Source organism: Trichosurus vulpecula, chromosome 4 (assembly GCF_011100635.1).
Source record: "Trichosurus vulpecula isolate mTriVul1 chromosome 4, mTriVul1.pri, whole genome shotgun sequence".
NCBI classification, from domain to species: domain Eukaryota; kingdom Metazoa; phylum Chordata; class Mammalia; order Diprotodontia; family Phalangeridae; genus Trichosurus; species Trichosurus vulpecula.
In genome coordinates this window covers 80218067-80245646 of record NC_050576.1, presented here as the reverse complement: position 1 = coordinate 80245646, position 27580 = coordinate 80218067, and the positions used below count along the sequence as shown (strand labels likewise).

General features: G+C 35.3%; 1 protein-coding gene across 2 annotated transcripts in view; it reads left to right on the top strand.

Moving 5' to 3' along the window:
- The window catches only part of EDEM3 (ER degradation enhancing alpha-mannosidase like protein 3), a 63567-nt gene that overhangs the window by 20893 nt on the left and 15094 nt on the right, over positions 1-27580 (top strand). The window contains exons 5-17 of one of the 2 annotated variants that reach the window (XM_036754156.1): positions 3106-3218; positions 4556-4709; positions 11036-11170; positions 13441-13546; positions 15092-15189; positions 17156-17281; positions 18685-18768; positions 20789-20872; positions 21228-21352; positions 22747-22912; positions 23183-23337; positions 24212-24365; positions 25578-25772. In XM_036754156.1, coding sequence (XP_036610051.1) covers positions 3106-3218; positions 4556-4709; positions 11036-11170; positions 13441-13546; positions 15092-15189; positions 17156-17281; positions 18685-18768; positions 20789-20872; positions 21228-21352; positions 22747-22912; positions 23183-23337; positions 24212-24365; positions 25578-25772 — 1695 coding nt within the window. Of the gene's footprint in view, positions 1-3105; positions 3219-4555; positions 4710-11035; positions 11171-13440; positions 13547-15091; positions 15190-17155; positions 17282-18684; positions 18769-20788; positions 20873-21227; positions 21353-22746; positions 22913-23182; positions 23338-24208; positions 24366-25577; positions 25773-27580 lie in introns of both variants that reach the window. The other variant, XM_036754155.1, reaches the window with a different exon arrangement.

The window sequence follows — 27580 nt, the reverse complement described above, 5'->3', positions numbered from 1 at the left end:
TTTATCTTCCCTTAAAATGTTTTAAAAAATAAAATTTTCCTGAATTCATTATTTGTCTCCCTGAACATATTTTCTAGGAACTATTTTCCCTCTTACTTTATTGACATTCGTTCCCTTCCTAGAAGAAAGTCCGAGATGAAAATTTTTGCCAATTTTGGTGGGAAAGGATTTGTGCCTAGAAGTAGTAAGATTAAATTTCACATGCTGAAATTACCAAATATGTAGTTGGATTATTCTTCTTAGCTCATGCCCTGTGTAAAAATGGTGGGAAAAACTTAAGACCTGCATTGTTAAATTTCATTTCAGGGTTAGTTGTTTTAAATTTGATAAGATTTTTTTTTTCTTTTGAGATGTTACATATAATGATTTTTTAAAAAATTCTGGGATGACTGTTGAAATTATTGCTGTTGGGCTTCTTTAACTCATTAAATCTCTACTTTCTTCTCCCGAGCTTAATTTCAGAACTTTCTTAATCTGGTTAGGTCTTTAGATACTTAATTTATTTGAAAAGTTTTATAAATGTGTAAACAGGGGTGTTAATCCCTCTTCCCTGTTTTTTTCAGTAGTCTTTGGGGATTCCTCTATTGTAGAGAAGAGTCAGTTTTACAAGGACATGAATTGTCACCTTGGGAGGAATAGAGTCTCCCTTGGCATAGGACAAAAATTGATAAGACTGAGGAGTAGGGTCAGCAGTGGGGGTAAGGACAGACAGTAGGTTTCATGTGTACCTTTGCTCTGATTATTGGTGAAATTCTCATCTCTTCTTTATTTGCTTGTTTTACACTGCACTCTAGTTATAACTTACAGCTCCATGTCCTGATGTGCTTTCAGGAATACTAGCTTAAGGCATCATGTATTCTCTATTAAAAAGCCTCACTCTTAATTCCAGCCCCACTCCTAAATGGTTTCCTTCCAAAATTGATGAGCCTCTCTAGAAACTGGGTAATCAAATTTCTTGATTCTCAGTGGTAGCAAGCACTCCAGAATAATGAAAAATAATTATTTATGTATGGCATTGCATTAGTCATTTTACCGTTAAGATTCAGCTTCCTCATCTGTAAAATGAGAGGTTTTGACTAAATGATCTCTAAGGTTCCATTAAATTCTAAACTTTTGTGATCTTTAGAGAATTAGATTTATATAGGCAAGTAACCCCAGTTTTAAAACCCATCTTCAAGCAGTGTCAGGGGGAAGTCTAAGGAAGCAAGCAACATGACAGCTTTCAAATTATTACATAAAGATTATGGTTTAGATCTTCCATTATTTTTGTCCTAAGAAAAAACGTGCACCATTTTGTGGTTGTTGTGCGCCCTAACTCCATTTTTGAGTGTTTAGTTTTAAGATGAGACTCTAAAATGGATTGAAAGCCTCTCTTTTAACCATGTGATGGTGGTGGTTTATTTTTCAGTAGAGCAGTTTAATTTTTAAAGAAATATTTGGTTTTATGATATTTTAACTGAATGTAAGCACTGGCATTTCTAATTCACTTTGACTTTAATTTGTGATCTTTTTTTTTTCTTTCCATGTCCTATATTAAGTATTGGAAGATTATTATCTGGGTAGGATTTATCATCCTTGAAGTTATACACAATCTGATAGCTTTTACTTTGGTCTTTTCGCTCTTTATTAAGTGATGCTTTGTTTTATCCATAAAAATACTCTGGTGCATTGTTTTAACTGATTGATTCTGGTAAAGTTCAGTGGGAGTTAAGCTATTAAAATTTTTAACTTAGACTCTGTGCTTAAGGTTACTATGAAATTAGCAGTGGGAGAAGCGTGAGTGAACAGACTTGAAGATAGACTGAGAAGGGGGTATGGGAAAAAAATCAGTTTTTTAAAAACCCTTTTTATTTTAAAACTTTTCATCATGGTCTAGGCCAGAAGTTCTGTGAAGTCTGGATTCAGTCAGAAGGCCTCATTTGAAGACCTAGAGGACCATATGTAGCCTCGAGGCTGCAGGTTCCACACTCCTAGTCTAGGCTCAATATTGTATATTATCACAAAGATGAACTTGTCTGACTTTGTTGTGTATAAAAAGAACATTTCCTTTCTAGTTATATACGTCTTTTAAGTGGAGGTGTTATGGACTTAAGACAAGGGTACTTTTTTTCCCCTGTAGTGTTGGCCCTGTAGAAAATTTGGGAGGAGAACTGAAAACAAGATAACATTGGCTAGAGGATAGAATCTGAGGAGATAGCTTTGGGGATATGAATGTTCTAAAAAGGGCTAAAATAGAACATTAACAACACTCCATACTAAAATAAGCCAAAATTAAGGTCTAGTTTGACATGCCTTTATTCCATCAGAGTCCAAAAGGATCTTGTGCTTGAGACTGACAGCCTTCAAATGTATTAACAAGTCTTAAAATGGGATTAATTTGAGTTCCTTTGCTTGGCTCATTTTTTTCTCTTCTGAATTTACTCTGCCTGTAGTATTATTTGAGTAAGATGCCACTCTTTTTATATTATCTTTTAGGAAAATTAAAATTTTAAAAGTTTGCATAAAAGTAAACAAAATACTTCAAGGATTTACAAAGCTATTGATGTGTGTCCCCTGTATTGCACAGTCAGACTTATCAAGGGGTGATGAAGCAAGCAGGGCAGTATTTAGGAGCCAGAAATATTTCCTCAGCCTAAGATTTAAAATGCAAGTTGATGATGACCTTCTTTTAAAGAAGGTACTCGCTGCTGATAGTGAGAGAATGACTTATTTTTTATAATGTATTTATCAAACAAACTTAATGTTCAAAAATTGGGAGTGGAATGTTGAAAATCCTTCACTCAGTGGCAAGTTGTTAATTGTAAATTTCAATTTCTAATGATATGTCAATGTTCCTGTAAAACTCAAATATAAAGAAATCATACTATATCATTGGGAGTTTTGGTTCTTCACTTGGTCAGATGCTATCCCACCTCAGCCTCAATCATCTCGTGTTCTTATAAGGAATCAGAGCACATCAGCACATGTTCAGTGTCTGGTATGGTGCACTATACACAGATGCCTATAAGTTTTTGTATTGTTGGATTTTTAAAGTTTTTTGCTTTTTAATAACTTATTCTGAATATTTTAGTTTGCAATTTGTTGAAAAAAAATTTATTTTCCTAGGTATTAAATAAAACTAAAGAATTTGAAGAGGCTGTGAGAAAAGTTGTAAGAGATGTTAATTTGGATAATGACATAGTTGTATCAGTTTTTGAAACAAACATCAGAGTCCTTGGGTAAGTATATTTATTATATGTTAAAGCTGTAAACTGTATATTTATTATATTTAAAGCTGTTAAAGTTGCCAAAAAAATTTAGGACATTAAATTAAAGTCTTCAACTTTTTATGGTTTGAAAATAAGACATTTGATTAGGTTAAAATGATGGAACTTTTTTTATTCTGAGTTGCAAAGACTTCAGGCTAATTTCAAGTTTTCACAGTCATAAAGAGCAACAAGACTTTGATTTGTGTCCGTAACCACATTTTACAAGAAAAAATTTTCACACCCTGTTTAGACGGGACAGTTGATTGAGTTGAGCATTATTCTTTTGAGTCACTTCCAGCTCACTTAAGTCACTATCATAAATTGCTATCAGGAACACTATATTCCAGTATTAAGGGTTACAGTATGAATATGAATCATCTGTTATTAGTGTATGACCTAAGCTATGATTTGGTGGGAAAATAATATTTGATCTTTAAGTGTCCCAAGCTTATATAGATTGCTGACCACAGGTACCTCTTGGTAGGAAAATCTACCTATAAAAACAAATTTTAAAAGTATACATCTTGGGCAGCTAGGTGGCACAGTGGATAGAGAACTGGCCCTGAAGTCAGGAGGACCTGAGTACAAATTCAGCCTCCAATACTTGACATTTAGTAGATATGTGACCCTGGGCAAATTAATTAACCCCCATTGCTTCGTCTGAAAAATAAAAAAGTACATCTCAGCAAAAGAGATTAAGTGCTCATTATATATTTAAAACATGTTTTCTTTGAAGGTATGTTAGGAAATAACTAAAAAACCATCTGTTTTTAATTATTTTGTGATGATGATTGTTATTGTAATCTAATCTACATGTCTTTGCCAGAGATATAGAGTGATTCTGACCGGAAACCTAGTCATCCCTCAATGAAAGTTCTCATTGATCTGGTTATAGAAACTCATATAGCTCATTAGTACATTTATGTTTCATGGCAAATTTTAAACTTGGTGTTTTTATGATTTGCTGTAGGATTGATAAGAATACAAACAGTGTCAAAATTAAGTTTGTTCAGTACTTAGTTTTTGTACCTTTTTAAAAAAGTACTTAGGTAAGAATTTTAAAACACTTCACAAATGGATCTTATCAGGTCTGACATGGAATATGAAACATCAGTGATTTGCCATGCAGTGATTAAGTGACGAGAGTGAGTTAAAAAACTGAACCGTCCATTCTTTCCTTTCAGGTTCTACAACTAGTTATTCTTGTTAGCTCTTGTAATACTCCTACCTTTATGGAGACACTCATTGATTTTGTGATTAGAGCATATTTATGAAATGTGGATAATGTTTCTTGTATATAATTCTAGGGGTCTCTTAGGTGGACACTCAGTGGCTATCATGCTGAAGGAGAAAGGCGAACACATGCAGTGGTACAATGATGAACTTCTCCAAATGGCCAAGCAATTGGGTTATAAGCTTTTACCTGCTTTCAATACCACTAGTGGCCTTCCTTATCCAAGAGTAAGTTATTTTCAAGGGCAATGTAGTCTTTTGCTACCTTATATGGGGAATGTTTTTTTTGGTTGTATCCTTTCCAGTTCATGTAGAAATGGTGTTCAGAGTGAGTGTTAATACTATAAATTATATTAACATTTTTTTTACTCGGTTTACATGTAAGTGGTTTTCATTTCATCTAAACTTTTCATGTGAAATCATATAACAGACCAGAATATTATCCAACAGGCAGTTAACAGGGGATGCAACACCAGAGCTCTGCAAAGAAGTCAGAATTGGAGGTATAGATTTGGGACTCATCTGCATGGAGGTGATAATTGAAGTCATGAGAGTGGATGGAATTTCTAGGGTAGATAGTGTAGAGAGAAGGCCTAAGGAATGAAGTATGTGGCGTACCTGCATTGAGGTAATAATTGAAATCATAAATGTGAATATAGACAATGTAGAAGGGCAGAATGTCAAAATAGCTAATTCTTATTTGGGGGGAATTGGAAGAAGTGCCAGGAAAGTAAAAAAGGAGAGAGTCATCAGAAAGGTAGGAAAAGTAGAATAGAGTAAGGAAAGAATAGTGTAACATGAAAGGAATCAAGAGAAGAGAGGATTTCTGGGAGGGAGGGTAGATAGGAGTATCAGGTGCTACTGAGAAGTTAGGAAAGGGCCTTTGGATATGTTTATTATACGTTCACTTCTTGACCCTTGAGGAAGGCTCTTCAGTCTACATAGATGGAGGAGGGAACTTAAGGAGAGGGGGTGATCAGGATGGTAGAGGTTTGTCGCAATATAGACCACTAATTTCAGAATTTTGACACTTGAGAGAAGTAGTCTTTGGCAGTAGGTCAACTGAAGGTTTTGTTGCTTGAGGCAGAAGGAAAGGAGCCAATGGAGAGGAAGAGGTTGCTTTCTCACCTTTTAATTATGTTAATGGGACCACCATCCTTTTCAACAATTAGGCTCAAATGCCATTTTTACTCCTTTCTCTCCCTTCTCCCTATATTTAATCAATCAAGTCCTATATGTCTTATTTCCCTAGGGGATCTCAAATATCCACCTCTTGGGGTAGTGGGTAGAGTGTTGGATTTTTAGTAAGGATGACCCAAGTTCAAATCCTGCCTCTGACACTTAAATCATAAGACACTGCTTAAATGACTATGGGCAAGTCACTTAATCTCTCAAAGCTCCAGTTTCCTAATCTATAAAATAAGGATCATAGTATTTGACTACCTAACCTCACTGGGTTGTTGTATGGCTTAAATAACATAATGTACATAAACTACTTTGTAAATCTTAAAGTGCTACATAAAATGTCAATCATTATTCCCTTCCCAGGGTTCCCAACTAAATTAGGTAGTTAGCACATAATGTCTCAGCTATGACTGCATTCTTGATTATCCCCTTGGGTTCCTTCTAAATGCCAGATTAAGGTTCCTAAAAATTACTTTTCATCATGTTACTTCTCTGTTCAAAACTCATCAGTGGCTCTTCTTTGCCTATAGAAAAAAACTTAGTGTGACATTCAAAGACGTCTCAAATCTGGCTCACACTGTCCAAACAGTTCTTCCTGCTCCTTCCTGGAACAGACCTTCTGCTCCAACCTGCTGGTTTACTTGTTGCTTGTCAAATGCCTTTTATTTTGCCCATCAGCATGCCCTTGGTTACACTTTTCATACCACCCCTCTCCTCCTTTCCAAATTTTGTCTTTCAAGGACCAGGTCTGATCCTCTTCTTCTATGAAGTCTTCTCTGACCAGAAGTGAGAAGAATTTGAAGAATTTTGAAACTGTGTTGGGGGTAGGAGTGGGGAGAAAGATGGGGAACTTTTTTGGAATAAAATTTTGATGAAGGTTTGAAATATGCAGTGTATCTTTAAAAAATTCAATTAAGTGTAAGCTGTGTACAAGGCATTGTGATAGGCAGTGGGGATACATAATGAAAAATGGCAGTCTTTTCTCAAGGAGTTTATAGTTTAGGGACTGAAATAAAGATAAAAATGAAATGATTAAGTTTATAGGTGTGATCAGAGTGGCCTGAGAGCTTTAATTGGGAGAGATCACTTACATACAGGAGAGAATTTAGAGAATGCTTAATTAAGAGGTGGTAGCACTTGTGTGGGGCCTTGTCCTTTGGTAGAGATGGTGGGGATGGAGATTCATCCTTATTCCTGGATTTTTCCAGAATATGTACAGAAGCAAGGGAGGAAAGAATGAGGTCAGAAAACATCTAATTGTCCAGTTTGCTGGTGGAGAGAGTGCATGTGTAGAGACAGATGGCTGAAGATTTGAAGTATCAGAGGGAAGAGTTTATATTTTATTAAAGGGAGAATTTTTTTAAAATCAGAAACTGATGTGATTTGATTAGTGTATTAAGAAGATTATCTTGGCAGTGGTGTGAAGGATATATTGAAAGGAGAGAAACTGGAGGCTGGAAAGCCAATTAGGAAGCTATTGTAGTAATTTAAGCATTTCACTATAGTAGGCCTAAATGAAGGTGGTGGAGTGAAAAGGAGAGAGACTTTGGAACTCAAATCAACAGGCCATGGCAATTTATTGAATGTAGGAAATGAGAGAGAGAGAAAAGTCCAGAATGATTCCCAACATTTAGAGCAGGGGTTCTTAACCTGAGATCACAACCTGATAAATTTCAGTAGGTCCATGAATTTGGATGGGAAAACAATTACATCTTTACTTTTACTTTTTACTTTTACTTTGCTTCTTACTGAAATTTAACATTTCATTCAGTTATGAATGTAGGCAACAAACATTCTGAGAAGTGATGCATAGGTTTCACCAAATTGCCAAAGGAGTCCATGACACTAAAGAGTTAAGAACCCCTGGTTTAGAGCTTAGTTGACTGGAAAAATGGTGGTGCCATCAACAGAAATGAGGAAGCTAGGAGAAGGGATAGATGATAGAAAAGAATTAATTCACTTGTTGAGTTTGAGCTTCATATGGGTCAATATGGAGGAGAATGTCTAGCAGACAGTATCTGTGTAGAGATAATAGTTAAGCCCATGATACTTGATAAGATTGCCCAGGAAGAAAGAATAAAGAGAGCAGGGAAGAGAACTCTTGACAGAGCCTTCTTGGGGGTTGAGGGGAAGGGAATGGTATTCTTAAGGAGCAGGAGGAAGAAGGAAAATTGAGTCCATCAAAGAGAGAGGAGAGGGGCTGGTCAACAGTAGTACATTCTGTAGAATGGTCAAGGGAAGGGAAGAACTGAGAACTGTTAGATTTAGCAAGAGGATGTCATTTCAGAACTTGGAGAGAGCTGTCTCATTGTAGTAGTAGAGATAGACACCACTTTGTGGGGGCCAAGGAGTGAGTGGTTAGTGAGGGAGTGGAGGCATTAATAGTCAACTACTTTCTAGAAGCTTAGTAGTAAAGAGGAGTAAAGAGGGAATGATAGTTTAGAAATCTGGGCTGCAGGATCAAAGGAAAGTAGCTTTCTTTTGTTTATTTTTATTATTGGGAAGACTTCAATTTAGGAAGTGGGGGAGAACCCAGTAGAGAAGAAGGGACTGAAGCTGATCTAAGGGATGGGGGATGGTCAGTGGAGTAAGGCACTTGGTTAGATGGAAGGGATAGCACCAAAGACCCAAGTGAAAGAGTTAGGCTTGGCAAGGAGGAGGAACAACTTCATTTCTGAGACCTGAGGGAAGGGGCTAGGGTATGTGTGGGGGGTGCGATATCACTTATTTTAGGAACATAAAAATGTTTTTATATATATATATATATATATATATATACTTGGTTTGCTGAGAAATTTGTCATATTTGATTTAAGTGTAATTTATTCCAACAATATTGACAACTTTACTAATTAAATCTACTTTTAAATGTTTTTAGTTTTTGTTACAAATGGAGCTACAAGCTGCTGAATTTTAAGGAGTCTAGCATCTCTTAGCTTTTGCCAGTTTAAGAGAAGCAGGCAAAGATTTGAGAACAGAAGAAACCATCAACATTAATAGGAAAGTAAAGAAAGTTGTTATGTTTTCTGGACTTAGTGACCTCCGGTGTGTCAAGCAGATACAGAAAGCACTCACTTTCAAAAAAGGAGCTGAGGAAAAAAAAGGAGAAAAAGAACTCCAACATGCATTGAATACAACTTCTACCAAATGAACGTTGTCTAATCAGTTTCATTTGGAAATTTCATTTGACATTATTTGCAAATCATGTTTTTTCTTCATAATAAAATGTAATGTGTAAATGCTTTTGCATGGTAGAGGTTGCATCTCACCATTTTGCTGTGGGGTGGGGGAAGGCAGTGTAGTGATGAGCTCGTAAGTGGTGGCATGCATGGCCAGGGTCCCCCCAGAGCTAATTAACTACTCAATTTACTTCACTGCCATAAATAGTATAGGTGCTTTTTCTTCTTTACAACATATGGAGTTATCAGAAGTTCAGTTATACTTGCTGAGGTTATGAAAGTATTGGAATGCAGCTAAATAGAGCCTTTTTTAAAAAAAAAATTCAGATTACATTTGAACTCTCAAATTTCCATAAAGAAGTATACTTCCTTTTAATTCCCTTATGATTCTCAGAGTCTTGAAACCAAGAGGAGCCAAGTTCCAAGTTGCTTCCATCTGGCCTGAGCATTTTGGGCAGGTTGGACAATAAGCCCCCCATATTTCTAATCTTAAAAAGAAAAAATGGATGCTACTGCCAGGGTCTCCTCCATTCTCAGTTCTTGGAGGCCTAGTCAAGGTACTGACCTCTAGATCAGAAGTCGACAAGTTGACAAATCAGGCATTAATCTTTCTGCTTTCTTGGGTGACAATCACAGTGCTCCCTGAAGTCAGAAATGCGTATTTCTGTATCAAGAATTTTAATGAACTGATATTGTAGATTAGTTTTGCATACAAACTGGTCTTCTCTGCCTCCTTCATGCCTCTCTGCTTTACTCCCCCAGCCCAGAGTGCTCTCTCCTTCTCTGAGCTTTAGAAAATATGAAATGCTTTTTGCACGTTGGTTATTGCCTTGTAATATTAGTTGTATTAGTTGTCTTTGTGTCTGTCAGATTTTGAAACTCCCTGAGGGCTTTGTCAGCCTTTCATTTGTGCCCTCTAGTCAGTAGATAACTAATTGTAGTAAAGAAACAGAAACAAAAAACAAATCAGTTAACTGGAATGTTTGAGGAAATAAGGTATTACTGCTAATTCAACTTAATGGTTAGCTAATGATTAGTCAAAAAAGTTAAACTTGGAGTTTTTTTTCTTTATTGTACAGGCGAGCTTTGCTACTTTAATGTGTTAGCAACTGTGACTATGTGGCTTCTGTTGTGATTGCAAGTCTTATACTGTTTGGGGGTCATGCATTCTTATTAATAGCATTATAAGTGTAGAAAGTAAGCCATGGTCTTTCTGGTGAGCGATTTACTTGATTGAGAGTAAGGGAAGCTGTTATCCTGAAGGTTTGATTGTGGGTGACTGAAGCTTTTTCCAACTGGCTGGGTAAAGGTGATGGCTTCTTAAGCCACTGCCCCCTCTTGTTGGAAAACAAGGAGGGGATGGCAGCAATTTAGGGGTGACCAAGGAGATCATTTATAACGGCTCTTGGATCTTCCCCTGCACCCAAAGTTGCTTGATTTTTTTTTTTTTAGTTCCTTAATTTATAGTTGCTTTCACATAGTGTTCCTTTCTCCTAATAATGAAATGGTACAGAAATTCTGGATCTTAATTGAGAGTTCTGGCCACTTGGATTCTGGTTAACTAAAAGTTTTTGTGAAGTATGTTTGGAGACGTTGTTGTAAATGGAAAAACTTTTTATTTGTGTCACATGGTAGAATAATGTTGTTCTGTCAGTAGTAAGCCAGGAAAGTTGACTATTTTCGACACTTTTAAAAATCTGTGTTTTGAAATCTCGACCTGACACTTATCACTATCATAGTAAAAGATTATTTGGTCACTTCTGGCTAAGAGACTGTACTTCTAGTTCTGAGGAGAAGATTTTTAGCGTTTATTAAGTTGTTTCTTTAACCTAACTTTTTTTAGACCTGGCCTAGTTTCATCTAGTTCCTAGGCTTGTATTGAATAATTTTAGCAATTCATCCATTAATATCTTTGTTAGAAGATACTTTCTCCATATAACAAGAATAATCTAGTTGAACTTTGATTTTGTCGCAGAAAGAATTAAAATTATCCTGTCCCTAAGTATATTATGTAGTATATCATCCAATGGAGATGTCTCAGGTGTTTGGATTAAATTTCATTGTATGCTTATTTATTTCATGTCTGATTTTTGTAGTTTAATAAAGTCACTATGAAAGACAAACTAGTCATTTGTCAAGGAGTTAGACTGTATCCTTATTGCTAAAATGCTTTTCTTCTCATTTTGTTCAGATTAACTTAAAATTTGGCATGAGAAAACCAGAAGCTCGAACAGGAACAGAGACAGATACCTGCACGGCATGCGCGGGTACCTTGATCCTTGAGTTTGCTGCCCTAAGTCGATTTACAGGAACATCAATATTTGAGGTTTGTTTTTCATGATCTTTGATCCCTTGGGTTTAGCTAACTTTGTTTTTAGTTTTATATTTGTTCATTCAGTGGAATTTTTATATAAATCCTACCATGGAGAAGAATGCTAAAGAAAAACGAACGTTGCCAACTAGTAGGATATAACCATATTAAGAGTAACAGTAACCTTGTGCTTTGTCAGCGAGGTGGTATTAAGCAAAGGTTTTATCTTTAAACTTTGATACACAGTCATAGTATTATCAGCTAACAGTTCCTTAACAGCAGGGAATTTCTTTATAAGGCAGATATAAAGTATTTGTGCTTTATTCTCTTGGCCTCTATATCTCTTATTTCTCCTCAGAAAATTTAAAAGTACAACAGAAGTCTGACATTTTAAATATTGGTTTGAAAGCCTAATCTGACATGCCCAATAAGAGAATTTGTTTACTCTAAGGGAGGTTTTGTTCTTTGTTACCCTGAAGATTTAACCTTGCAAAAGAGGTGATAGTGGCTACAATCACTTACCCTTTTTAATTGCTTAAGCAGGTAATGAGGTAACCTCTGTGACCTGGAGAGGTCCAGTCTTCAAATATAGAGAGACAATTGGGCACTGTGGGAAGAGTGCTGGGTTTCAAATCAGATAAGAGATCTAGATTCAAATTCAGGTCTTTCTTCTGTGATCGAGATCCCGTGACTTTCATCTTCTAAGCCTTAGTTTTCTCATGTATGAAATGGGGTTAATACTTATACAGTTTAAAATATTATATAAATGTGAGTTGTTACATGTTTTGTTAGGATTTTGCATATTACACATGCTACCAAGCCACATTAAGGCAGCATATAGTTACCAAATGGAAGTGAGAAGCAAAATGATAATTTAAAAGTTCAGAAATATAATTTAATTGTGAAATGTATTTTGGGGGCTACAGGGCTTGCTTGGTGTTTAAAATGTTGCACAAAATTAGTTATTTGGTTTCCAGTGTATGTAAAAGCGAGAAGTCTAGGAATTTTCAAACAGAATATAGAAGCCTGATCCATCTATTCATTTACTTTTGATGAGATTATCTGCCATTGTGATAAAGAGGATCTCGGATGCCTGACATTTGGCATTTCAAAGACTCTCTTACCTCTCTGATAACCTCACTTAGTTACCCACCTAAGAAATTATGCTTTTCCACAAAATGGCATCTATAAAAAGTTGTTTGCTTTGTATTTGAGTAGGGGAAATTATTTTAAGAGGCTTATTTCATTATGCTAATATTAATAATAGTTATTTCATAGTGATTTTCTTTTTTGTAGTGCCTTTTATTTGACAAGGGGAAAGTCTAAGTAGATTACATCTAACCCTTACTAGTCATATGAGCACAGGAAAGTGACTTTAAACTCTCCTAGCCTGTTTCTTAATCACTAAAATGGAGATAGTTTGTATGTTTGAATGTTTGTAGTGCCTGCCACGGAGGGTTGTTGTGAGATTCATATGATAGAATGCTTCATAAGCCTTGAAGCTATTAGTTTTTGTTCAGTCACTTTTTCAGTTGTGTCTGACTCTTGTGACCACATTTGGGCTTTTCTTGGCAAAAATACTGGAGTAGCTTGCCATTTCCTTCTCTAGCTCATTTTAGAGATGAGGAAAATGAGGTAAACAGGGTTAAGTAACTATCCCTGGGGTCACACAGGTTGTAAGTGTCTGAGGCCAGATTTGAACTCCGGAAGATGAATTTTCCTGATTTTAGGCCTGGTATTCTCCCAACTGCACCACCTAGTTGCCACTTAAAGCTGTTATTAAATAACAATAAATATGTGTACCTATTTATAAAACAAACTACTTTTCCTATTTTGTTATATGTGAACCTCAGGATAAGTAATAAATGTTAATTGTTTAAGATTATGCATTAATTTAGAGGTCCAGATTTTCAGAACTATCAGCCACTGCCATCTCTTTCTCATAACTTCTAAAAATTACATTATTGTCATTTATTTCCATTTAATTGGCTAGCGTAATAAATCTGACATTGAAGAGAATTCTTTAGTATTGGTACCCTTTTCATTCTTTTTGGGGGGGGGTCAGGGCAATTGGGGTTGAGTGACTTGCCCAAGGTCACACAAGCTGGTACGTGTCAAGTGTCTGAGGCTGGATTTGATCTCAGGTCCTCCTGACTCCAGGGCTGGTGCTCTACTCACTGCGCCACCTGGCTGTCCCCCTTTTCATTCTTTTTAAGAAAAACATCACTGTGACTTTCTAGATTGCTAAATTATAGTTTTAATATTTGTATTTATTTGATTTTCAGGAATATGCACGGAAAGCGCTTGACTTCCTCTGGGAAAAAAGACAGCGCAGCAGTAATTTAGTAGGAGTAACTATTAATATTCATACTGGAGACTGGGTACGCAAAGGTATGTGAGTTACAGGTTTTTTCATCACAATTTCATTGTCTCCTCAGAACATTTTAGGAAATGATGGAATCAGTCTTTTCCTTTGCAGTGTTTTGGGCTTTAGCTGTGGGTTTGTTTTTTGTTGTTTTGAAACTGTCTGGCCATCTCTAGAACCATGTAAAATGCCTTCAATCCCAAGATAACTGGAGCTTCATTCAGGTATTATAACTGGTCTCCATATCCCAGTTCACCTCATGGAGTAAAGTACAGTCTTGATAATTTAGCAATTTTGTTAGTCCCAGAGCTTACTGACTGCTGTTTTTACTGGTGACATCTGCAAAACATCTTGTGGCCCAGTGTGCTGGATGCTAAGGATACACAAAGTATGAGATATATCCCTGCTCTCAGGAGACTTAAAATCTAATTGGAGTGACAAGCCAACCAAATGAATGTTATAAACAGTTGTGTTACTTGGAGTTCAGATGAAGGCTGGACTATTTCAGAGCTGGAACTTGATGTAAAGGCAGTTTGGTTTCCAGGGGAAAGGACATACCTTACTTAATAGCTCATGCACAGGGTCATTGTTTAGGTAGCTGAGTGAGCCAGTGGGTCAGCAGCAGAAGACTTGTGTATGGTGCTGTAGGAACAGTGCAATTAACAAATCTTTTGGGTGAAAAAAATCCTTTGAATCCAATTGAAAGGAGGGGCTGCTGAGGGGAGTTTATGTCTCCCAAGCATCGGGTTGATAAGAGTGGTAAGAGCTGCCTCAGACAGGCCCATCAAAGGCTCTGCCCCTGGCCTGGTTGCCTGGGAGATGCCCCCCAAGGCGGTGACTGCAGGGCCCACTCCACATAGGGACAGGGAAAGGGCAGGTCCCATGGGAGGGGGCAGAGCCTCCTTGTTCTGGGAGGTGTTGATGCTTCTGGTGCTCCTGTCTCTACCTCAGGAAAGAAAGTTACTGACCAAGTCATGGAAATAAAAGAAAGGTGGGAAGAGGTAGAAAGAATGCTTCTTTCAAATCTTGTTTGAATCTCCTCTTTCTTTATATATCCAAATTCTGATGAGTTGTATTAACAGTGATAATCCTAGTAAACAAAAAAAGCGCAGACTTAGGAGCAAGATCAGAAAGAATTTAGAGGAAGTAAGAGGTGACTACAGAAGCAAAGACTGGAATACAAAAATACATGACTTTTAAATGGCACAAAGGCGCCCTCTAGTGGTGCTTTGTTTTAGTGTCTCACCAGGAATCAGCCCTTTTTTCTTAATCATAGGAATTCAGTATATGGAAGTTTTCATCCCTCAGTTTTGAAATGTTATTAAAGAAATACTATTCATTCATCACAAATTTTTTTCTCCCACAAGAATCATAGATTATCTCTAAAACATTATTTTGCTTATATATATATGCTATTATTTTTATTTGTGTGCTTATCAATGTCCTCTTCTTTGTTAACATACCAGTAATCCTCATTTGCCCTATGTAAAGTATTGAAGTAACCTCATTTGCATTTGACATAATTTTCGACAATTGTTTTGAATGGGCTTATTTGTATTCATTTTTTGTAGACAGTGGAGTTGGAGCAGGAATTGATTCATACTATGAATATTTATTAAAAGCCTATGTCTTGCTTGGAGATGACAGTTTTCTTGAAAGATTTAACACAGTAAGTTTTTTCACTTTTCATATTTGTTATTTTTAGATTTAAAGTAAATCAATTGTCAGTTTTTGACAGAATTTTATTTATGTAGTCAGGAAATTTTGGCAGATAATTGATTTGCTCACATAAGTGTAATACAAGCAACTCTTCATTTTTCCTTGGTGGATTTCTGTAGATAATTGAAACTCATATTCCAGAAATTTCATTTTAGCCAGTAATTTTAGTCTCTTTTAGTTTAGATCTTTTATCAGAATTGCTAATAAAGGGAAAATGGATAGATTTGAATCTTATTATTTTTCCCTACCTTTGATTATAGAAGGGAATATGTTGAGATGAATGATATTTTTCACCTTAACTCTTTAACCTTGTTCTCCTAACCACTATTTTACACTCTAGCTCTTGGAACTTTGGGGTAGTTTTGCTTCATGTTGCCACATGGGGCAAACATTGTCACTTGTTAACAGTATTTCTCAGAAATTTCTTTTGCATTGGACACTTTTATTGTAGTTTGTAAAGTTGATTTAAAGTATTTTGAGTCTCTTCGGAGTTTCTAAAATCAAGCTAGTTAGGCAGCCAATCTTTTTTTTACTAGGAAATATATTTTCTTGAACTAAAAATATTTTCTTTAAAATCTCAGTTTTCCTTATAACCCAGGTGATCCTGGTGTTAATGAACAACAACAAAACTTACTGAACTTAGATGATTTTAGGAGGAGATGCAGTTACGTTTACAGAGGCGTTGTGTCAATGTAAGGAACTCCTACCTACATTCCAATCCATCTGTAACTTGATAGATATAAGTAGCTGTAGCTGCCTGTGGCACCTGGGCGTTGGGTGATTTGCTCAGGATCACACAGCTAAGAGGTGTCAGAGGCAAGACAGGTCTTCCTGTTTGCCCCACTTTCCTGACTCGGCCCAACATTTTGTCCACCCTCTCACGCTGTTTCTCGTTAAGAAGCCTCATTGATTCTAAAAACATTTTCTTACTTAGCCTTAGTAAAAAAGAGACTGAATAAAAAGAAAATTGGAGGGAGAGGAAAAGAGAACCAGGTTCAACAGAAAGAGCAGGAAGAAGCAGAAATATTGACGAGGGCAGTGAACCCCAGACTCTGGGCAGTCAGGCAGAGGACCAGCTCCAGAGGGACTGAAGAGAACTAAAGAAACTCTGCAGTATTGAGGCCAGGAGAGTAACTGATTGATCAGAAGCAGGGGTTCTTAACTTAACCTCTTTCTGTGTCAGCCAAATAAAACCTAGAGACCCTCTTATCAGAATCTTGTTAAACACTAAAATAAACATACTTAGGATTGCAAAGCAAACCGATTACATTGAAATGCAGCTATTCAGAATTTTTTTTTAAATTAATGTACCCCAGGTTAAGAAACAAATATATAAGTATTTCATTAGATCCTGAGGGCATCCTTACTTCAGTGTCACAGAAATTTATGTTCATGTTATTGAAACCTCAGTCATCAAAAAAAGCTTAATTTATATTTTGTATATTCAGTTTAAGAAGCTATGGAAGGATATACTTTTAATTTGGAATGATTTCCCTCAAAATGGTTAAATAAACTTTCAGCACTGAAGTTGACTCAATTTTTTAGATTTTTCTCATTTAGGATATTAAGGCATGCTTTTTATTCCAACCTGGCCTTTTTTGTAGGATCTTAAATTTGGGGGAAGATATAACTTAGAGACCATCTAGTCAAATTCCCTCATTTCACAAATAATAAAAATGATGTTCAAGGAGAACTTACCCTAGGTTATGTAGTAGCAAACTTTGGTGGCAGGTTTTGAACCTAGGCCCTCTGACTCCAGAGTTAGTTTTCTTTTCCTGCTGTCTCTCCATAATCTGACTTCCTGAGGTCCATTGAGCTTAAGAGACTTGTCTGGAATAGCTCGTTTGAATGTTTTCTTCCTTTGCTTGTGCTGATTGCATAAAATGGGTATTGATCTTTTTTTTTTTTTTTTTTAGCACTATGATGCCATAATGAGGTACATTAGCCAGCCTCCTCTTCTGCTTGATGTGCACATCCACAAACCAATGCTAAATGCTCGAACTTGGATGGACTCTTTGCTTGCCTTCTTTCCAGGTTTGCAGGTAAAGAGAAATTGAGTATTTAAAAATAGCATTAAATCATACCATTAAAATGAAGTAAATATTATTTATATTAATTTAAATCTCTAAAAACAACAGTCACTAGTTTCATTCTTATTTTCTAATGTAAACAGTAATGAAATGTAAATGAAGCAGCAAATTACCATAGTCAAAAGCTAGGTGCTAGCTACACTACTCCTATGAGTTGTATTAGGTGTGGCTGGTGATAATAGTGTCTCTTTGATATATGGATGAATAAGTGTATTAGGAAAAAAAGCACTTATTAAACACTTCCTACTGCAGTGTACTCTGCTAATAATAAACAAACCTTGGGAACACAAATAGAAAAACCATAGGATGGTCCTGTTTTCAGGGAGCTCAGTTTAGAATCTGAGGTAGGTAGAGAAAACACATAGAGGAAGTTCCAGCTGCAAATCAGATGAAAAAGTCCATTGGTTCTTAGGATGTAGCAGCAAAGCAGAGAGTAATGCATGTTCTTTCAAGTCCTTCCTTTCATAAAATCATAGCAGTTCCTGATGTTGAACCATTTGATGGTGCCAGGGACTTTGTTGTTGGGAACTTTGTCAGGTCTTCGGTAGTTGTGGCTGCTGAGGAGACAAGTGCTGAAGACTTGGCCTGGAATATTACTAATAAGAACAAAGAAGAAATGGGAGGCAAATAGATATTTTCAAGGAAGAACGGACAGTATTTAGTTACTGTACTTGGGAGTGAAGAAAAAAGAGTTTTTGGACATGAATGAGTTGAGAGAATGATGGTGCCATTGAAAGAAAGATGGAAGGAGGGGGACCTCAGAGAAGATCAGATTTGGTTTTATGTGACCATAGAATTTAGAGCTGAAAGGGACCTTTAGAAATTATTTTAATACCTTCATTTAAAGTGATTAAATGATTTGCCCAAATTCGTAGTCCACAGGCAAGCTACGTTTTAAACCCAGGCCTTCTGACTCTCATATCTGGTATTATGTGGATATATTGTTTTCCATTGAACCTACTGCCTCCCATAGGGATTGAACTCATGTCCTTGGTGTTAATAACCTCATACTCTAAAGCAGCTGAGCTAACCTGACTACTTCTAGACAATGAGACTTTCTAGATGGATACGTCCTTTAGCTAGTTGCAGATTTCTGTTGGTATCTTCCAAATTGGAACAGATCATCAATGCGTGGATTGTGTAGTCCAGTATCTTCTCTGACAGCGTCAACAACAGCTGTTCCCTGACCAAGTCAAATGATAGGGGCAAATAGGTTTAGGAGCTGCCTATAAAAGGGCGTTAAACAAGAAAGGTCATTATTCACATTTTTTTGTGTGGTTCTGCATGATACTGATCGCAGGTGATTTAGGTAGCAAAATGTGTATGTTAGATTAATTTTTATTTTATGACTGTAGGTTTTAAAAGGAGACATTAGACCTGCTATTGAAACTCATGAAATGTTATATCAGGTGATAAAAAAGCACAATTTTCTTCCAGAGGTAAGTAAAAAGATCCTAGGGATCACAATAAATTATTTCCAAAAAAAAAATAGTGTTTTGTGGAAGGTGTATATATTATAATGTAATTTTTTTCTATTTAAATTTGTATTTTTAACTTTTTCACAGTCACAAATATGCATTATTAATAGATGGATTCCTCTGAATGAGAGAAGGCATCATTTTTCATACAGTTACATGCATATATTTTGGCAGTCTTCTTAGGCAGCCAAGTTTGTTTCTGTGATATCTTGGTACAGCTTAGATTTGATTTTTAAAAACAAAATGTGTGTGATAACTGTCCTACTAATTTAATATGCTACCACTAAACTAAATTTGAGTATCAGATTTTAGCTTCCTGGTAATAGGTAGAATTCAAATTTTCAGAAATGTATATAGATTGTCTTGTCTTGAAACTGTTTTATTAGCTGCTTGGGAGGAATTATTTGAAGCATTTAAGTGGTTCATTATGTGTGGGAAAGCTTAGTTTTTTTATAATTTAAGAGTATGAAACTCTCAAGGATATGATTTCATTATCTACAGGTTTTTTTTGGTGATATTCCTATCATTTTCTCTACTTCTGTATGGAACAGATTTTTAAGTAACTTTTTCTTGGCATTCATGTAAATCTGTGGAAATATAACCCTTGATAAAGAGCTTTATGACAATCCTTAAAGATCACAAGTTTTTTTTTCCTGGTTGTAAATTGCCCTTTTTAAAAAAAATATAAAATTTTGTTGATGTTTTGTTTTTATGTTACTTAAATTTCCCTTCATATGCCTCTCAGTTCCTCTTCCAGAGTATGTATTTTTTTTTCTTTTATTAATCTCTTCCCATCCCCTACCCCCATTAAATGTATTCAAAAAAATACTGGGTGGATTGTTTGACAAAACAAATTCTTGCATTGGCCATGTTTGAGAATATGTCTCGTTATGTTTTAAATTCATCGCCTCTCTGACCTGAGGTGAGTGGTGTATTTCGTCTTGTTTTTTCTGGAATCATTTTATTGATTAGACTTCTAAGGTCTCTTTTATGTAAATTGGTGTCGTAGTTCACTTAATCAGCAGGCATTTATTAAATGCCTCTTAAGTGCAAGTCACTCTGCTAGGTGCAGAGAAGATACAAAGGAAGGGAAAAAACAAAATTTTTGCTCTCAGGGAGCTCAGATAATCTCCAAGGCGAGGCACTAAGGTTGAGAAGGACTAGGTGAGACTTTCTGTAGAAGGTGAGACTTTAGCTGAGACTTGAAGGATGCTAGGAGGTGGAGATGAGGAGGGAAAGAATTCTGTGGGAGACAGGCAATGAAAATGCTCAGTCAGGAGACCAGGGTGTCTTGGGGGGCAATGGTAAGGAAGTCCTTTTCACTCTGCATCACTTGATAGAGGTCTTCATAGTTTCCTCTCAAACTGTCCATTTTGTAAATTCTTATAGCATAATAATGTTACATTCATGTAGCACAGTTCATTTAGCCATTTCCTAATAGGAATATCCCCTTAGTCTCCAATTTCTAACTAAAGAGCTGCTATAAATATTTTTGTACACATATAAGTCCTTGTCCTTTTTTATTTCTTTGGGGTCTAGGCTCAGTAGACCTTCCCAATTCACAACTCCACCGACACTGCGCTCATGGGCCTGTAGCCCTCTGATGTTTGTCATTTACTTCATCTTTACCATTCTAATCCATGTGAGGGGGAACCTCACAATTGCTTTAATTTACATTTTACCAATTAGTGATTTAGAACATTTTTTTGTATGATTGTTGACTGGATTTTTCCCCCTTGAATACTGCCTGTTCATATCTTTGACCATTTATCTTATGCTTATAAATTTGAATCAATTAAGATCAAAATTTTTTTTTAAGGAAATTTTTATTTTCTCTTAATACATAATGTATTTATGTTATTTAGCAGAGTGTTGTATATCATCTGCAGTATTGTCAGCTGTCCTAAAACTGTTTGCTATTTTTATTATGGGTTTTTAACATCTAAATTTTATCTGGACTGTATTTTTAAATTTTGTTTAGGCTTTTACTACAGATTTCAGAGTACATTGGGCTCAGCATCCCTTAAGGCCAGAATTTGCAGAAAGTACCTACTTCTTATATAAAGTAAGATAATTTTCTTTTTCCTCCATGTCCTCATTTCCTCTTACATAATTTGTCATTTGAAAGTGACAGTTGAATTTTCAAAATCCTTATTGAATATCTCATTGGTTGAATGTATCACAGTCACTTTTTAACACATGGTTATTAGAAGGTATAGTAGTTCACATCATCTGTTCTGTCCAAACATCCATACTATAAAGTGGAAGAGTTTTGTTTTGCTTATCTAAGAAGTGTTTATAAGAACTTTGTGTGATTAACTGGACTCATAAATTATTTTTAGAAATAGATTCTACTTAATAGGTTTTATAGCATATTTTATACACAATATATGTATATATGTATTTTTTCTTTTTAATAGGCTACAGGGGATCCTTACTACCTCGAAGTAGGGAAAACACTTATTGAAAATTTAAATAAATACGCTAGAGTGCCTTGTGGGTTTGCTGCCATGAAGGATGTTCGTACTGGAAGTCATGAGGATAGGTAAAATGCTCCTAGGATTCCCTTTTCCTCAAGTTAATGTTTACACAACTTAAAAAACTTGCATTAGTGTTCAAATAAATTTGCCAGATTGACAAAGTTTGCTTGAGGAAATAAGCCCTAATTTATGTGCTTATTTAATTTATTCTTGCTGACATTTTGTAGACCAGCTCTGTACTGTTTGAACTAATTTAATAACGTTTAGTTAAGTCTTACAATATGAGTATCAGAAATGAGTACATTCTATTCTTTTAGCATTTAGAGGCAAAATAGTATTTAGAAATGATCTGATTTTGGGTAGTTTTTCTAAGTAACAAGTTTATTGCAGGATAAACAGCATTGTGTTTAAACACTTTATCCCTAGTTATAGGTAAGAGTTTGGTTTCCCTTTTGTTAGCAAAAGAAAAAAATTACTGACAAATTTTGTTTTGTCAGACCCTGATATAGAATACCGTTTTAATAAGAAAAAATCATATGTGGTAATTATCATCTATGGTAATGATAACTAACATACAGTGCTTTGAGGGTTTGCCAAGTGTGTTGTTTCAACATCTCTGTGAGGTAGGGAACCCGAATTGGGATAAATTGAAAAGGATGCCCAGAGAGTGTAAATGAGTTGCCCAGAGTAGAATCAAGGCTTAAATTCAGGATATCTGCTTCCACAGTAGTGCTGCATATATATGAAAATGCACTTGGGTCGCAGGATCAAATGGCCAGAACACAACTGAAAATCCAGAAATCAGCATACAAAAAAAGGTCATAAAATGTATATGGGTCCCTCACAGGAGAAGCCTTCACTTAGGGGCTATTGTAGACACAGTTCTGTAAGCTCAGGGATCTGATTTCACAGTGTAAAGGGGACAAGATATTTTGTGGAATAGCTTATTTAACCCTAGGAAACTTTATTGTAACTGTCCCAGTTGTGTGATTTTTTTTTTTTACCCAGCAGATTTTCTTTTAACATTTGAAATATTTGAATATTTTGGTAGTTGTGTATATATGTGTGCTGTCATTTACAGAGTAATAATACAATGAGAAAGTCCACAGAGGTCAGATTATCTGTCTCTGTTTTATGATGAGTAAACTAAGACCGAAGGTAAAGTGATAACTAGTAGTTGTTACATGGTCTAGTGACAGACCTTCTAAACTCTTTAGTAGAACTAGGAGAAGCAGTCCTGTTCCTCTTTTCTCATCTTTGTTGCACCATGATTTATTCTGATTTTTTGTCTCAAAATAGCATTAGAGGTAAGAAGGTAGCAGTGCCACTTTGGGATTATTAGAACTTTTCAAGAATCCCTCTGGAAATTTTAAATTAGGTTATCTGTGGATAGAAAGCAACTTTGTATTGGCTAGTAGGATATTTAGAGATTTTAAAAATTTATTTTTTATATTTTTAGAATGGACTCTTTCTTCTTAGCTGAAATGTTTAAATATCTTTACCTACTGTTTGCTGATAAAGAAGATATTATTTTTGATATAGAAGATTACATTTTTACAACAGAAGCTCATCTATTACCTCTTTGGCTCTCTACTACAAATCAAACAGTCTCCAAGAAAAACACAGTGAGTTACTTTCTGAATTAAGTATTTTATTGTCATTTATACTCATACCCAACAAGAAAAATCTGTTAATGGGGTTATTTAATTTGACTGTAACATTTTCTTTTCTTACTTATAGTCTATGTGTACTTGAGTTTCTGCAAAAGTTTTATTGCCAATTGTTTTGCAATACTTTTTTGAAAGTTGTCTTTCTTGGGCAAAGTTTTATTTTACTAGATCATGATATGTTAAAGGAATATTAATTTCTTTTTTTAACATGTATTTTTCTTACAGACTACAGAATATACAGAACTGGATGATAGTAACTTTGACTGGACATGTCCAAATACTCAGATTCTCTTCCCAAATGATCCAATGTATGCCCAGAGTATTCGTGAACCCTTGAAAAATGTGGTGGATAAAAGCTGTCCTAGAGGTGTTGTCAGAGTGTAAGATGGATAATTTTTCATTTAAATAATATGAAATTTGATTAGTTAAAAGAGCTGGTCATGTCTAGTAGGCTGGACCTAGGAAAATGGCTAGAATGATAATGGTTTGATAGAAAATACACAGTTGTGTAGTTAAAACTAGTAACTTTATTTCTATTTCTAATATAAAAATTATATTTATTGTAGACATATATGGAATGCAACATCAGGGATTTTTTGGTCAGTGTTATCATTTTTTAATTGAAAAATTAATAGCTGAGCTATTAATAAGTAACTATTTTCTATAACTGTTTTATGCAAGATAGTTTTGTCAAATCCATTTACCAATTCATTCAAGAAATATTTATTGGTTGCTTTTTAAGGAACTGTGAGAGGTTCAGAGATCGATAAGGCAAGGCCTCTGCCTTCAAGGAGTTCACAGTTTGAAGTGAAATGTACAATACTTGTAATTCAAAGTAGGACTGGATAAATGCATATCAACCTTAAATATTCTGTGTATAAATTTAGAAAAAAAATTCCTTTGTAATAGAATTGTTGAGTGCTGAGGATGATAAGGTCATCTTTTTATGTCCATTCCTGTCAGTTTTAATCTTGAGCATATCAATTACTAATTAAAAGGAAAAGAAAACCCAAATCCCCTAAATGAAAACCCTGGGCAACTAATTCAGCCCTTCTGAACAATCATACTGATAATGTGAGACAAAACAACTCAGGCATTTAAATGATCTTGTAACAAGAATATATTCATTTTAAAGGTTCTTTTATATATCAAAGGTCTAAAATATACGTGAGAATATAGCTATTGATACATAAAATCTCTCTCACTATTTTTTATTTTGTAATTATAATCCTGGTTTGTTATTGTTCTTAGCAGAGAAGAGAGTTTTGGCAGTGGACCTAAACCTCCACTGAGAGCCAGAGATTTCATGGCCAGTAACCCAGAGCATTTGGAAATCTTAAAAAAGATGGGAGTTAGTTTGATTCATCTCAAAGATGGAAGAGTGCAATTGGTCCAGCATGCAATTCAAGTAAGACTGTGCTATGTTAGAGATAACTTTTTCCGATAACCTTTTTTTTTATATCTCATTAGCATTAAATAAAACAATTAACTGTTTGATACCCTGAAAGTTTCAACTTGGCATTTGAATTGTAGAATTGGATGTAATGAGTTAGAGCCTAGGTTTAGCCTTGTTATTTGAAAGTTTAAGGCAAATGGGGTCCAGAGTTCTTAGTTGGCTCTTTTATGTGTTGTACTTTTCATTTTTAAAATTTTTTTTTCATTTTGTTCAAAGTACAGTTTTCAGAAATATTAAATTCTTTGTGCATTTTTCTGTTTACTCAAGTACTGCACCCATTTTGTAAAATTATTTTAGTCTCACAAATTCAAGTATTTTTAGTAATACGTTGCCAAAATGATTTTAACAGCAAGCTATATATTTTGTACTAGAGAAGAACCATCTGCACTTAGGAACTTTTTTTTTTTTTTTGGTGAGCCTCTAAATTATTTACATCATTAATATGTTTAGTTTGAGTAAACTACAAATTTCGATGATTTTTTTTGGGTGGATGTCAGCTTATACCGTTGAGTAGAAGAATTATGTGGGAAGACAGTGGGTTCATTCTTAAAGAGAAGCCATCATAGAATCTGAGTTGGAAGGTAATGTAGGGGCCATTTAATCCAACTTGGACCTGAATAATACATTCCCTTTACATATCCCTGACTAGTGATCTAGAACACCTAGAGAGAAGGAATGTTCTATCTCCCTTCCTCCTCATGGCAGGCCATTTTTCTTTAGGATAGTCCTAATTTTAGGAAATTTTTATTTCAGATCTAAATTTCCCGGTGTCCCTTGGCGACTTTCATCTATGGCTCATAGGTCTGCCTACTGGGATAATCGGTACAGTAGTAGACAAAAGAAGGCAGAATATGAAAATCAAGATGTTCAATCCCTAATAAAGAATGATTCAGAAGTGAATTCTGTATCCTTTTGGGCATTGTTGATGGCCACTGGCAAATAGCCAGACTGATAAACTTTAGAAAATATAATGTAGTATAGTGTAGAAGTATTTTTTATTTTTAATACTAGGGAGAGTATACATATATTTGGAGCATGTGGAAAGAAGCATAGAGTTAAGTATTAAAGACTAGTAGACTCAATGGCACCAAAAAATGAAAATGTTTTGTAGAACATGTAAAATCATTTATTTCCCCATATAAAGCTGTTTCATTTTCATTTTAGGCTGCAAGTTCACTTGATGCTGAAGATGGTTTGCGATTCATGCAAGAGATGATTGAGTTGTCTAGTCAGCAACAGAAAGAACAACAGTTACCACCTCGAGCTGTTCAAATAGTTTCCCACCCATTTTTTGGCAGGGTAGTATTGACTGCTGGGCCAGCACAGTTTGGGATGGACCTGTCTAAACATAAATCAGGGGTATGTGTGTACCATATGGTATCTTCTTGATTATTTTTTGGATTGTTCAAATACTATCCAAGTTGTCTTTTTTCTAAAAATGTAGTTTTGATTTATCACAAAAATACTAAATATTCACAAGTCCAAATTTGTGCATACCGTACTAAAAAAATTTTAAATTTGAGTGTGCTAGACTTAAACAAAAATTAAATATGGCTAGAGTAATTTTTGTCATTAATTACCTAAAAATTTAATTTTTTGCGTCCTTCTGTTTGAGGCATTTGCTGCTCTTTTGGGTGACATATGGAATATGATTGCTTTTTTGGGGGGGGGGGTAGTGGTGGTTTTTGACCTCAACTAATCATATAGGGAAGAGGGTTAAAGTGTACCTAGCATTCATTCTAAGGATGAAGTGCCTCTTTGGTAGGATTTTGGTGTTTTAGTCAATCTTTATATAAAGTTATAGCAACATTCAGAAAGTTTGATATAATTATGATTGTCTAAAGGTTATTGTTTTGTTTTTTTAAAGAAACTTTTGGTTGTATATGCAGCATTATTTGTCAGTCGACAAATATTCTTAGGGGTCATATAATAATAGTCTGTACCACGGTTCTGAAACATAGTCATCACGAACGCTTGTACTAACATGAAACTCGCTATATAACCAGTCATCCTATTCCTTTCTGAACAGCTGTAATTTATTCATTAACTCAGCAGGTGTTGCAAGTGCTTACTCTGGGCAGTGCCTGCTTTTTTTACAGTCAGTGAAGGAGATAGATAAATAAGGCATGATGTGTTTACTTTAGGCGCCTGCAATGTACTTGATGTGCTCATTATCAATTTCTCTTTATAATTGAACCATAATCCTGGCTTAATCAGCATTAACTTCAATTCTGCCATTAGTCCTAGTCCTGGGGCTACACAAGGAGTAAATACAATCTTTTTACATGTGATAGTTTTAAAACATGGGAAAATAGCTGTTAGGGTCTTTCCTCCATCCCCCTCTCCTAACTGGCCCCAGGGTTTCTTTTCTCTGTGCTAACTCTGTCCTTAATTTCTTCAGTCATTAGCCATGACATGGTTTGGAGTTCCTTCACTGTTCTGAATATCCTCTTCTGTATATATTCTGGTTTTTCAGTGTTCTTAAAATATGGCATCTCTAATAAAAATGTAAGACTCCAGATGTGGTCTCACTGGAAAGAATGGAGTCAGACTAACATGGCCAATGTAGCCATTAGTGACCTTCTAGATACCCACCTTATAACATTATATTCATTTCACCAATGAAAACACCCATCTGTTTGTGAAGTTCAAGATTATATTTGCCTTTTTAGCAGCTATATCATATTAGGCTTTTATTGAGCATACAGTTAACCATAAATCCATGGTCTTTTATCACATAAAGTCCTCTTAAGCCATGTCATAGCCATTCTGTGCAGTTACTTCTTAATTTCAGAACTTAAAGATAGCCATTTCAGCCTGTCACAATCTTTTTTTATGAAGGATCTTCATCTTTTTATATCTTTTTATATATTTATATTTATATATTATATTTTTCAAAATCTTTTAAGTATAAAGGTTAAGAAGTAAATCATACAAATCTGTTCAAGTAGTGAGCTCACTGCTGTTATAGGTCATAGGATCCTAGATTTAGAGCTAGATGCCATCTTATCCACTCACCTCATTTGAAAGGTGAGGGAAATTGAAGCCCAGGGAGGTTAAGTGATTTGCCTAAAGTCCCGGGATTTGAAATAAGGTCCTTTCTCTTCAAATCCTGTATCCTTTCTTCTCTACCATGCTGCCTCCCAGGTATTTAGACAGAGGTTTGA